General features: G+C 43.3%; 4 protein-coding genes across 4 annotated transcripts; 3 read left to right on the top strand and 1 right to left on the bottom strand.

Moving 5' to 3' along the window:
• Nucleotides 1–3,358: 3,358 nt before the first annotated feature.
• Nucleotides 3,359–4,759, top strand: NAB6 (Nab6p; the record flags this gene model as incomplete). The annotated part of the gene is made up of 2 exons (XM_020212562.1): nucleotides 3,359–3,912; nucleotides 4,105–4,759. Coding segments are annotated over 2 exons (1,209 nt in total), but the record flags the coding sequence as incomplete, so codon positions are not given.
• Nucleotides 4,760–5,801: 1,042 nt separating this feature from the next.
• Nucleotides 5,802–7,644, top strand: PRM15 (phosphoribomutase PRM15; the record flags this gene model as incomplete). The annotated part of the gene is made up of 2 exons (XM_020212573.1): nucleotides 5,802–5,855; nucleotides 5,914–7,644. The coding sequence occupies 2 exons, from the start codon at nucleotides 5,802–5,804 to the stop codon at nucleotides 7,642–7,644; spliced, it is 1,785 nt and encodes a 594-aa protein (XP_020071920.1).
• Nucleotides 7,645–9,130: 1,486 nt separating this feature from the next.
• On the top strand, nucleotides 9,131–10,892 carry VAN1 (Van1p). Its single transcript, XM_020217839.1, has 2 exons — nucleotides 9,131–9,265; nucleotides 9,324–10,892. Exons 1-2 carry the CDS (start codon nucleotides 9,231–9,233, stop codon nucleotides 10,702–10,704), a joined length of 1,416 nt encoding a protein of 471 aa, XP_020071919.1. The 5' UTR covers nucleotides 9,131–9,230; the 3' UTR covers nucleotides 10,705–10,892.
• A 187-nt stretch (nucleotides 10,893–11,079) lies between these two features.
• CYBJADRAFT_183575 (pepsin-like aspartic protease) lies at nucleotides 11,080–12,570 on the bottom strand (the record flags this gene model as incomplete). The annotated part of the gene is made up of 1 exon (XM_020217081.1): nucleotides 11,080–12,570. The coding sequence occupies one exon, from the start codon at nucleotides 12,568–12,570 to the stop codon at nucleotides 11,080–11,082; it is 1,491 nt and encodes a 496-aa protein (XP_020071918.1).
• Nucleotides 12,571–12,601: the final 31 nt, after the last annotated feature.

Genomic DNA, 12,601 nt, shown 5'->3' with positions numbered 1-12,601 from the left:
CCGAGTACAACTTATAACTGGGAGGGAGAGTACGTTGTGATTCAACGTATGCTACCTGTTGATCTTTACTGGTACGCCTTCTAGGACTTGAGATCTCGTAAGTCAAGGTTAGAATGAATATACAGAATTAGGTTGTGGTTTTATCTGGTTATCACATATGACCTAGGGCCAAGCAAACTCATAGCCAAAGAAAGTGTTGGTTACACTCAGGAGACCCAATATTTGGTTTCTGGTCTTCGTTGTTCATTGTTCACCACGCACACAAACCGTTTAGATAATTTTAGTGAATGGCATTACGGCATATCAGCATGCCTTGATCATTCTGAGACGAATTTTGACTTCTTGACTCATGACCAAAGTCACCACACGAATTTCGCCTTGTTTCGTTTCAGTTACGAACTATGTCAGGTAATCTTTGTTATCTTGGGTATCGATAATGATATCGACCGAAAATTCTGGGGTACGATATTACTGTTGATGACTGTGGAGGTTAATGTACCGCTGAGCATTTGAAATAGAGGCTTTTGCTACCAACACAAGCATATCCTTTTGTCTAAGGGTCCCTTATCCAACTTGTCCAAGCCTTAACTCTTAATATTTATCGTTCAAATATATTATTCAAGGCGGGCCATTTCAGCCAATAGGTCCGTTCTCACGCGTCCTTACGGCTTATTACTACTTGCTTCATAAGTCATTGCGCACAAATACATGTACAGTACTATGCATATGTAGTGCCTGCAAGCTCAACAATATTAAAATTTCAAAAAAGGGAATTGAATAATTTATCGCAGCACAGTTCATCACAGTCAAACAAGCGCACACTAGCTAATGTACGTATATTTACGTGTAACAGAACAGCTTTTTGGTTTAGTACATATCGCAAGCAACAAAAAATATCTCTAAGGTATTATTTGATGTCAGATCGTGTGGTTTTTGTACCAAAAGTGACATTTCATAGATCTGACCTGTCTTCACGACTAATAGAGTTTACAAAATGAGTCGTGCCATAAATAGTCAGTGTTAATATGCGAACATAACCTCTCTGTTAGTGAACACCGAACACGTCCAATCAACTTACACAATGATATTCCCACCTAGAAGCTCGTCTCAAAAGCTCTAGATGGAAAGAGTGTATCAACAAGCGATTCCTGTCCTCGTCTCCATGTGACTGTCATTAAATAGTAGTCTGTAACTCTTACTGACCTCAAAAGCACACAATTATTTAAAAGCCACCACCCGCGGTGCTACGCCAGCAATAAAGTTGGCAGGGCACCTGCGGTATGTAGAAGTTTATTTCTTCGAATGCACTTGTTATGCACGTACTAGTACCTAGTCAGTGCACTCAAACACGTTGATCAAGCATGGAAAATCTAGAAATGGCAAGAACTGGGTATATAGATAGGAGGTTTACCTTCGTTCATTGAATCGCCGTGGTACTTGAGCTTCCATTCTTCACGTATCTTTCAAACATTCCAATGTAAAGTTGTTTCTTACATGCAATAGACTTTAGCATATACATCCAAGATCCGAACATGTATAACCCATCTGCTCAACTTGACGTGTCCTTCTAAATTTAGCAAAGCCTATTTCCTTAATTTTTGGGTAGAAACTTTAAAAAAGATGATATTTCCATGCCGGACTGTGGGCGGTCTAACTGTTTCAACTTCCAATTTTAAAGTTTTCAACCTAGCCCTCCCATATTTGTCTTTTTCTAACAGCGCCTGTCTAAAATGCGCGCGTATTGAGAGATCTCTCAAATCTCAGCATAACGCACGGGGCAAAATTGAACAATTTTTCCATAATGTTTCGCAAGAGAATTTCACAAAATATGCACATCAGAGACCAAGACACGTCGTCCACAATTACGCCCGCATGTCTCATACAGGTACGTCGAAGCATCTTTTGGATACAACCTTGAACGCAATGTCCTCTTTAGGATGATGGACTAAACCAATTCCTCCCCGTCCCAACATCGTATGTCCTTTGAAACTTATTTCTTAGTTAGTCGACTCCAAATCTCCCTCCGCCTGGCCAGAGTATCCGTGATTCTTTTCCAACCGCACTATTGCCACTTATTCCACATCAACTCAATTAGAGTATTAAACCTTAATCAGAACGATCTTCTGTCTCTTTATCCCTGCTTCTCTTTAGGGAAACACAGAGGGGACCAAAAAATTCTGAGACAAATTAATACACCGGACGTCTTTTTCTTTGTATCTAAGGGGCGCGCCGGTCTGTACTTTTCAGTCTGTTTTTAGGACAAAGGAGAAGTTTAAAATTTCAAGATTTCCCTTTTCTGCTTCAAATCTCAACCAAAACTTGGTCAACGCAAAAAACCATAGTTGGTAATTGGAGGAAGCGAAGAGAAGGACGAAAGCTTCTTTGAATATACAAGTCCCTTGTGTATATTTTTCAATTTGTTGCCATTCTGTTTTGTTGCATTGTCTTGTTGTGAACCCACCAGAGGGAAGTATAAGAGCAGCAAAGACTACCGTGGACACAAGGACAGCCACGAAAAAAAAAAGAACACACGCGCAGAAGAGGAAGAAGAATAAGAAGAAAAGGTAGCAAACCACCTGCACAACTGTGACATTTCCTGGTGTATATTCAGTCTCTCGCTTAGTAGAAGTTGACAAAAACGATGCAATACAATCCATACCACCAGCAGTATTACACAGACATCCCGTCAGTGCCTCCACAATCACCTTTCGATGTGACCTACGGTGCGTCGTTGTTACCAAGACACCTGCTGGCATCATCACCGTTTGTGTCCTCGACACCAATATCACCGATTCCAAAATACAGGTATAGTGGGTATCGCCAGGGCGGTAGCGTGCCAAATGGAAGAGTGCCATATGGTGCTATTCAACAGCAACAAGTCTATCCTTCGCATGTGTCTGTTCAACAGGTTCCATACAACCTGCCGCAACAGCCAGGGTATGTCCCGGTATTATCTTTACCTGAACGTAGAGGTATGCAATCGTCTGGCGCATCTGCTCGTGGTGTTGGCAGACACAACGTGAAGAAGCTCACACTCGCACAGGTACACGAGGAAGAAGCGGTTGAAAATGGACCAGATGGTATCCAAGACGCGTCGTTACCGGTGGATGAAGAGCAGCAAGATATTGATGCAGATGATGCAATCAATACCCCGTTGAAGAACAAGACGAAGGGAAGTAAGCCATCTGGTACGTCGTCCACGAGCTCTTTAGGTGAATCAACCTTTGATTATCAGCCCCCTCATCCCCTGGTTTTCCATCCAAACTCCAGTGAAAGTTCGTTCTACAACTTGAATTCCCCCAACACGGCGTCTTTTAGCGCTATCAATGTGTCCAAAACGCCGACTAGATCGATCATTATGTCCTCCGTTGATCCAAGTGTTTCAATTACGAGCTTTTTGGACTGCGTGAAGTTTGGCCCTATTGAGAGTGCAAGAATTGCTGAGGATTACCCAGACCCAGGCGTTAATTCGATTGCTCTTACTTTTCTAAAGGTTGAAACGTGTTTGCATTTCTACAATAACCTCTTGACGTATTTTGCCAAGTTCAAAGATTCTATCCACTCTCCAGATTTGACAATCAATTTCGCCAATTGCAAGAAGCTATTACCGTTCATTGCAAATGCAATTAACAACGATGGTGCAACAAGAAACGTTTACATTGGTAATTTGACCCAGTTAAACAGGCATATATCCACGGAGTTTTTATCAAGTGAGCTCACCAAGTTTGGAATCATTGACAAGATTGACTTGATTGATAAGGGTACTGGAGAAGAAAAGGAGGTGTTCGCATTTGTGCATTTCACAAACGTTGCATCAGCTATAAAAGCTGTTGAGCAGCTCTCTTTCAGCTCTGAATGGGAAAATTGCAAGATTTTCTATGGACCTGATAGATGTTCTGTGGAAAATGATAAGTTTGCCCGCTCGTTGACTGATGAATGTTATGTGGATCCTCCACCTGTAGCAATACCGGTTCAAACACCGGTTTGCTACTCAGATGTGTATCTAGATGAAACTGCAAGTGCTTATGGCCAAACTGAGGGATTTGGCAGTGAACTATGTGAATCCCCATACTCAGAAAGTTTCCATCCTCTTGCTGAAGATAGCATTGTTAACGCCTTGAACCAAAAGTCTGTCACTGCTGCTGCAGTTGCATCAACATCTGGAGGCCTTGAGAACATTGGAAACAGAACGATTTGTATCTCAAATCTAGACCCATCAACAAAGGTTGAGGACATCTGTAATACAGTACGTGGTGGTTTACTTCAAGTGATACGGTTCCTTCCGGAGAGAAAGATGTGTTTTATGACATTTGTGGAAGCAGAGGCTGCAGCGCAGTTCTTTGCCAACGCAAACATACACCCAATAATTCTTCATTCCAGAAGATTGAAAATCGGGTGGGGTCATCATTCTGGTCAACTACCCAACTCCATACAATTGGAGGTGTCTGCAGGTGCTTCGAGAAATGTCTACATTGGTCAATCTACTGAATCGGCTGATGCTGAGAACGATGAGGTACTTCCTGATGAAGCAATAATACGTAAGGATTTTTCAAGTTTTGGAGAAGTTGAGCAGATCAACTTTATTAAGGATAACAAGGCTGTTTTTGTGAATTTTTTGAATATTTCTCATGCCATAAAGGTTGTTAAAGATGCAAATGGTGATTTCGAGAACGACTTCCACGAGTATTTTGAGAACAGGTACCGTGGGTTTAAGATCAACTTTGGTAAAGATCGTTGTGGAAATCCTCCAAAGGCCCGCAAGAAGAAGAAACCTAAGAAGAAGAGGCAAAGAACAGAAACATCCCGTAACGACAGAGCTGAGTTGGAAGAGAACTATTCCAAGCATGAAACCTTTCCAGTTGAGCTGTTTGCAAGCATGGGTATTTCTTCTTCGAAACCTCACGGCGACGATGGGGACAATCACGAACCACTTTCCCCTACAGAGTCTCACAGCAGCAATTCCTCGCAGTTAGAGATTATCACTTCTCAGCCATACACACCGACATCATCCAGACCACACTACAACCGTACATATTCCAGGGGAACGAGAAGAAGTAATTCACAGAGTTTCATCTCACGCGCTGGATCAACCTCTTCTTTTGGCTCGATGTATTATCCAGATGACCGTCTTCAACACCCACAACACTACCAGCAGAATAACCATGGTCTTTACTCAAATCTGTTTGCCACCACTGGCTCCCAAATTATGGCCCAATACTTAGCTCAGACACAGCATGCCAACATGCTGTATGCAGCAAATGTCCTAAACATGGCTGAGCTTGGCGATGATTACAGAGCAAGAAGACGTAAATAATAATTGGGTTTGACGGGCACATAAAAACACAACACACTAATAAAATAACTTATTAATGTCGTGATGACAATGATGTTTCCAAATCCTCCATATCCCACATATTCACTCCTTTTCTTTCCTCAAATGAGCTCCATCGGACAATCCATAGTCCATGGCCATTGTAGTATGACGTGGCTCTCCCGGCTGAACAACGTGATGAAACTGGCTTAATAAAAGGCTGGGCGCCAGTAGTGCGCGTAGACGTCTTCTGTATGCATCTTCGAGGAGAGGACGTCAAGGCAGCAACAGAAGTCACTGTCGCCCCCGGCCCCAAGTTCCTTAGGACACGAAGAACAAGAGAAAAAATAGTGTCCTCCTATTGATCAGCGATAGAGCGGTAAACGCCCCTACTCACGCCGGGCTCTATTTATAAAGATAGCTGAAAACACGATCTTCTTCTGAGACAGGTGTACCCAGACAGCTTCTAGACGACAGGGTTTGTTACACGATGAGTGATTACACAATTGATGAGCTGGTGAAGCAGTGGTTAGCAGTGGACCGGGTAAGTAGCCAATTTTGGCCGGCGAACAGCGACCGGGTACTAATAATAAACATTATAGAATACAGAGACAAGAAGGGAGATCCAACACCTCTTCAACACGTCTAATAATGTGGAGTTGGAGCACAGGCTGCGTAAGCGTATCCATTTCGGCACTGCTGGGCTGAGGGCCAGAATGGGCGCTGGTTTTGCCCTAATGAATGATGTTACTGTGCTGCAGGCATCGCAAGGTCTAGCACAATACGTCTTGAGCGTCCATAAAGGTGGAGAGCCTGTGGTTGTTGTTGGCCATGATCACCGGTTGAATTCGAAGAGGTTTGCAGAGATCACTGCGACAGCGTTTATACTGAAGGGGTTCGATGTGAAGTTCCTGTCGGATAGTGATATCGATAAGGGTCTTGTTCCAACTCCGTTGGTTCCATTTGCGGTGGATTTGTACAAGGCAACGTGTGGTGTCATGATCACCGCCTCTCACAATCCTGCTTTGGACAATGGTTATAAAGTGTACTGGAATAACGGGTGTCAGATCATACCACCGGTCGATCAAGAGATTGCCAATGAGATCTTGAATAATTTGAAACCTGCTGAGCGAGCATATGACTTGGAATACGTGATGCAGCAGGCTTATCAGGACACACATCTGTCATATGTCAAGGAAGATGTGATTCAAAAGTATATTGACCATATCAGATCGACCCTTGTATTTAAAAAAGTTGATATCCCCTTTGTCTATACCCCAATGCATGGTGTTGGCTTGGAAGTGTTCAGCAAAGCTTCGAGCCTTCTTGGTATATCGAATTTGAAATCTGTCAGGGAACAGAGCATACCCGACCCACTTTTCCCAAGCGTGAAGTTTCCAAATCCAGAGGAAAAAGGTGCTTTAGATTTGGCCATCAGAACTGCTACACAGGAAAACGTTGCTTTGGTTCTTGCAAACGATCCAGATGCTGACAGATTCAGCTGTGCGGTCAAAGATTCCAGGGGTAATTGGAGACAGTTAACGGGTAATGAGCTGGGTTATCTTTTTGCATCTTACATGCTTCAAACTGTTGATAAGACGAAATGGGATAAAGTGTACTTGTTGAACTCCACTGTTTCATCGCAGATGATTCGCTCGATGAGTGAAACCCTGGGCTGTCATTATACAGATACGCTCACCGGATTCAAATGGATAGGGAACAAGGCCATCGAGTTAGAAGGAGATGGATATATAGTTCCATTTGGGTTTGAGGAAGCAATTGGATTTATGTTCCCAGGCATCCACGACAAAGACGGTATCTGCGCAGCAATTGTGTTCTTACAGATGGCTCAGCAGTGGTATGAAGAGGGCACGAATGCATTGGACGTACTAGAGGATGGCTTCAAGAAGTTCGGGTACTTCAAGGAGTATAATTCGTACTACACGGTCCACGACCCCTCCTATACTAAGACGATATTTGACAAGTTTATAAGATCAAGTTATGACGAGTACCCAGAACGTATTGGTCGGTTCAACGTGGGCTACTGGAGAGATCTCACAATTGGCTACCAACTGGGCACTGCAGACAATAAGCCTGACCTGCCAGTGGACCCTACTTCTCAGATGATAACAGGAAGGTTGTACTTGCCGGAAGAGAAGGACGTTGTTGTGAGCTTCACCATGAGAGGCTCAGGCACTGAACCTAAGCTGAAGGTGTACGTCGAGGCACAGGCGTCCACGGGCGAAAAGGCTACGAATCTTTCAATAGAAGTATGGAAGACCCTGAGATCACAATGGTTCAAGCCTGAAGTGACCGGACTGAAAGAAGCATAGTTGCCGGTGTGTCACAGATGTATAAGACACTTTTGAAATATAATCGCTACGATAACTGCTATCAAACAAATGTCCTGCATCATTCATGAAAACGTGCCATTTAGAGCCCCTTGGAAAGTCTAGGAGACAGCAAAAAGGTGGTGATTTATGTAGAAGAGCATGAACGCACTCCTTGTGTGTGTCTATTGAGATGCGACAAGACAGTTGATGAGGATGTTGCGCGCACTGTTGATGTCGTGGTCGACAAACAGGTTGCACGAGGCACAGCAGAAGGTGCGGTCATCCAGAGACAGTGTGTGTTTTATTCTCCCGCAGCATGTGTATGTCATGCTCGTGTACTCTTCAATCATTCTCGAGAGGTGTGTCCCCGTGACTTGATATTTGAAGGCGAAATGCTGGTAAAAGGCGTGATACAAGCTCATGATCAAGTTTTTGTTCATCCCACGGCTTCTGCTCATGCTGACTAATTCTTGGCTTTGGGATGGTGGTAGCACGATGTTTTCGTAGGATGATGTTAGATGTTGTATGATTTGTCAAAGATCATCAGCCATCATGTTTTTTTGTATGGTTTACAGCATTGCTTTGACTTCCTCGCGGTCTGCATCTCGCCTATCCTCTTCTTTAACGCCATTATTCTCTGGCTGTGCAATGAGAGATGAAAGGAGTGCCCAGCGTGCTCTTCAGGGTTCAGCTTAATGTTTCCAGTTATATCGGCGTCATAAGATATCTTTCACTAACAGTTGGATGTATGGTGTCCTTTTTGCATGGTGTGGCTTGTACAGTAGTTGATATGATAATGACAATAAGAATAATCTTGATAACAATATAATTCAGAAGTATAAGAGATGAAGCTTATGTTCTAGGAACTTTATAAACGAGAAATATAATGGTTCAAGGAGTGGCTTCTAAACCATTGTAGAGAAGTACTCGAATCTTGAGTATTCGTGCTTCATGTTGTTTTCACATCCCAAAAGGATGTGATAATTGTAAAGTGTTACATTAAATCACAGTTGATATAATTCAGTGATAAGTCCGGAAATCGAGTCGGAAGGTCGAATATCACGGCAAAGTGGTAGAGACACACACCTTCCAGCTGCGTGAACAACGCGTCGTGAGCGGATGGTCTACACTGGCTCATTATGAGGAGAACATCCCTTCCCTTCCGGAATAAATGGCAGACAACACGAGCGAGATAAGCAGCTTGTCAAATATCCATTCTATGCTTCGTAAAATGTTCCCAGTGGAAAAGGCCGTAACTTCTAGGCTTGAATTGCCTCTATCGGACACTTTTCCTGCCACAACCAGGGTTTTGCTGCCATTTTGCTGTGCCTTTTCGTGCCCCAACAGCAGTTTCACATCTGGCGCAAAAGTCTCCAAAAGCCTACAAAGGACACTTTTTCTCTAACAGTGTCCGTATCGTTGTCTCCATGAAAACCCTTCCAAACACGCCGATTTGTATACGTGTGATCCGCTTTTGCTGTGTAATCTGAGATTAGACCAATTACAACTGGCAACCTCAACTCCTCTCGCTATACGCACAGGCTGCCTTTGACACACGGATAAGCGGTCTGAACGGCTTTGTGAAGATGTTTCATCCAAAGAAAAGTGATCTTCCATTGCAGTAAGTGAGATTGTTTGCACAGTGTCCGCGTGAGACCCAAGCTAACTTGTTTTGATAGTCAGTTCCATCCCAGAGAACAGCCGAAATTGAAGAAATGGCTAAAGAAACCATTGGTGTATGCACTGACAGTGATACTGCTATGGTGGTTTTTTTGGCCTTCGCACAGTGAGGTACTCCACTATTCAGACGAGGAGAAGCTACTGAGAGCCATGGACTTTGAGAGGTTGAGTAAATATGACGAGGGAGTGGACAAATGGTTGATAGATCACGAGGGCACTGTGACCCAGGGTACACCGCAGTACACTGAGTATTTGAAGGATAAAGAGGCATTATACCACTCCACTGTGGAGTATTGGGATCTCAATGACTATCAAGGACACCCAGACGGTGAAGAACAAGGCGATTTGATCCTGCTATTGATTCCGCTGCGTAACGCAGAATCCGTGCTGCCCTTGATGTTCAAGCACATGATGAACTTGACATATCCACACTCGTTGATTGATGTTGCCTTCTTGGTTAGCGACTGCTCACCAGACGATCATACTTTGGAGGCGCTTTTTGACTATTCAATTGCTTTGCAACACGGTAATTTATCCAAAGTCCTGGACCTAGAGGATAAGGAGAAATCTGTAAAGGGATCTACTGAGCTACACCTCAACTATATGAGTCCCGAGTACTTGGATCAAAGAGAAAAGTCGTTTGCTCCGCCATTCCACAAAGGTTATGATACACCTTTCAGGTCAGTTGAGATCTTCAAGAAGGACTTTGGACAAGTTATCGGCCAGGGATTTACAGATCGCCACGATGTGAAAGTACAAGGTATCAGACGTAAACTCATGGGAAGAGCACGTAACTGGCTGACGGCAAATGCCTTGAAGCCTTATCACTCTTGGGTCTATTGGCGTGATGCCGATGTTGAGCTTATGCCCGGTGATATCATCCAGAATTTGATGAAATTCGATTACGACGTTATAGTACCGAACGTTTGGAGACCTTTACCGGAATTCTTGGGTAAGGAACAAGCATATGATCTCAATTCCTGGATGGAAAGTGAACAAGGTTTAGCATTGGCCAAGAAGCTGGAAGAAGATGACGTTATCGTTGAAGGTTATGCAGAATACCCAACATGGAGAGTACATCTTGGTTACATCAGAAAACCAGATGGAAACCCGGATGAACTTGTCAACTTGGACGGTGTTGGAGGTGTATCCATCTTGGCAAAGGCTAAGATCTTCAGACAAGGTGTACAATTTCCAGCTTTTACTTTCCTTAACCATGCTGAGACAGAGGCCTTTGGAAAGATGGCGAAGAAGATGGGCTTCAAAGTTGGTGGATTACCTCACTACACCATCTGGCATATTTATGAACCATCTGAGGATGATCTAAAAGAGATTGCTAAAAAGGAGCGTAAAAAACGGAGATCCGGGAAACGTGAATGATCTAGTTGAACAACGTTAATAGTATTCTCATATGTTGATATTCTTGGAGCACTATAGAGAAAGAGATGTGATTATATATATGACTACAGTGTGGTGTGAATATAATGGTGTAAGAATAAAGGAAATCAACAAAACATGCAAATATACGACTAACGTCTTCTCTATTTGGAATGATGGTATGAACTTCGCCATAACAAAGATCATATAATGTAATTGCAGTTATATCTATATGGTAGCTAACTGGAAACTGCAACTGGTATCACAAATTCGGTGACAGAGAAGAACTGAACAAATATCAAGAAATATAGAGGTGTCAAACGGGAAACGAAGTAAAATCAAATGTCGATCAAAATCAACCACTTTTTTTTTTCCTTTCTATAGTAAAAATGCCAAAACTGATACGAAGATGGTTGGTAATGTAACTGTGAGAGCCAAACCATCACCACGATAAGTGGAGCTACTTGTCGTTTGAGATGCCGTGCTTGTAGATGTCACTAGAGACGATTGTAGCTCTGTAACATTACCATAGTAAGCCTGTGATGTAACGCTTGAAGATGAAGAAGTCTCTGTAGAAGTCAATATAACGTTATCATTACGGGTTGCAAAACCAACTTCCTGCTCCTCAAGATTAAAGTCTGCATAGACTGTTTTCAAGAACACGGCCCCCAAGATCCAGGACTCCATTCCCTGGATACCTTGGATATTTGAGACACAGTATCCGTAGAAAGGTGAATCAGATGCGTAGGGATCTCCGAGGTATTCATCAGCAGTCAAAGTCCAATTGTGACCATTTAACTGTAAGTTAATGTTGAGTGTGCTGTTACATAGAACTGCGAAATTTGTACCGTCAGTGATGGACAGCTCGAAGAATGTGTGTAAATCCAATGCGTCTTGTTCAGGCAAGGCCAAAACCGTGGTACCGGAATCAACTATAGCAGCACGTGCAATGGTTGATTCAACTCCGTTAATAGTATCTGATTCGTTAAACTGAACAAGTGTATCGCCAATAACCACTTGCTCTATTTGAATCTTCCAGTATGTTCCAGCGTCATTCAGCAATGAAGAATATTTGATTTCACCTGTGTACAACTCTTTGATGGGTTCACCAATGGCAAAGATCCCTGCGTTGTTAAACTCTGACGATGAATTTTCCTGTGAGATACCAACCTCGCCTAATGCGATTGAGAACCTTTTCGATGCAATGGCGTTAGAATCGTACAACGCCGAAATGATACTTTCAATGGAGGAAGAATCTGAGGATGGAAGTCCAAAGATACCGGAAACTGGATAACTTGCAAAGAAGTCTGGCACTTGATCTGCAACACCAAATCTAAACTGCTCAGTTGTTGCCAGTCTGTTAACAATGATGTTGTCCTGTACAACTTCACCAGATGCGGTACCAGTGACATATGCCAGAGCAAAGGTCTCCGTTGAAGTTGAAGCTGAAGACGCTGAAGGGGTGTAGACAGAGGCCGCTTGGCATAGCTCCTGCTGACAGTCATCACCGTACACCCATAGATAAGCAGATCCAGTGTCCACAATCAAGGGGAACACAGAGGTCCCAATTGTTGTGTTTACGAAATAACATTCATGGTTCTGGTCGGTCTGTAGCAGCGATATGCCAGGAATCAAATTAAGAATTACAGGCGAAGAAGCATCCCGCTGTACTGTGTCAATAGCGTATGAATCGTCATCACTAGTGGCAATTCGTATTGTCTTTACCGATGTTGATGAAGACCCGCCGTCTTCTGTATAATCCGAGACATATTTAACAGAGCCGTCGTCTTCCTCGATGAAGCGGTTCTCCAAAGTTGGCAAGAGACCACTCACAGTGGACGCTAACACTGCCAGCAGTTTGAGTCTCATGATGAACAGGTGACGAAAGATCCAATTCGAG

This window comes from Cyberlindnera jadinii (genome assembly GCF_001661405.1).
Source record: "Cyberlindnera jadinii NRRL Y-1542 unplaced genomic scaffold CYBJAscaffold_3, whole genome shotgun sequence".
NCBI classification, from domain to species: Eukaryota; Fungi; Ascomycota; class Saccharomycetes; order Phaffomycetales; family Wickerhamomycetaceae; genus Williopsis; species Williopsis jadinii.
Note: the sequence above shows the minus strand (reverse complement) of the source record. Positions and strands in the feature narration are given on the sequence as shown.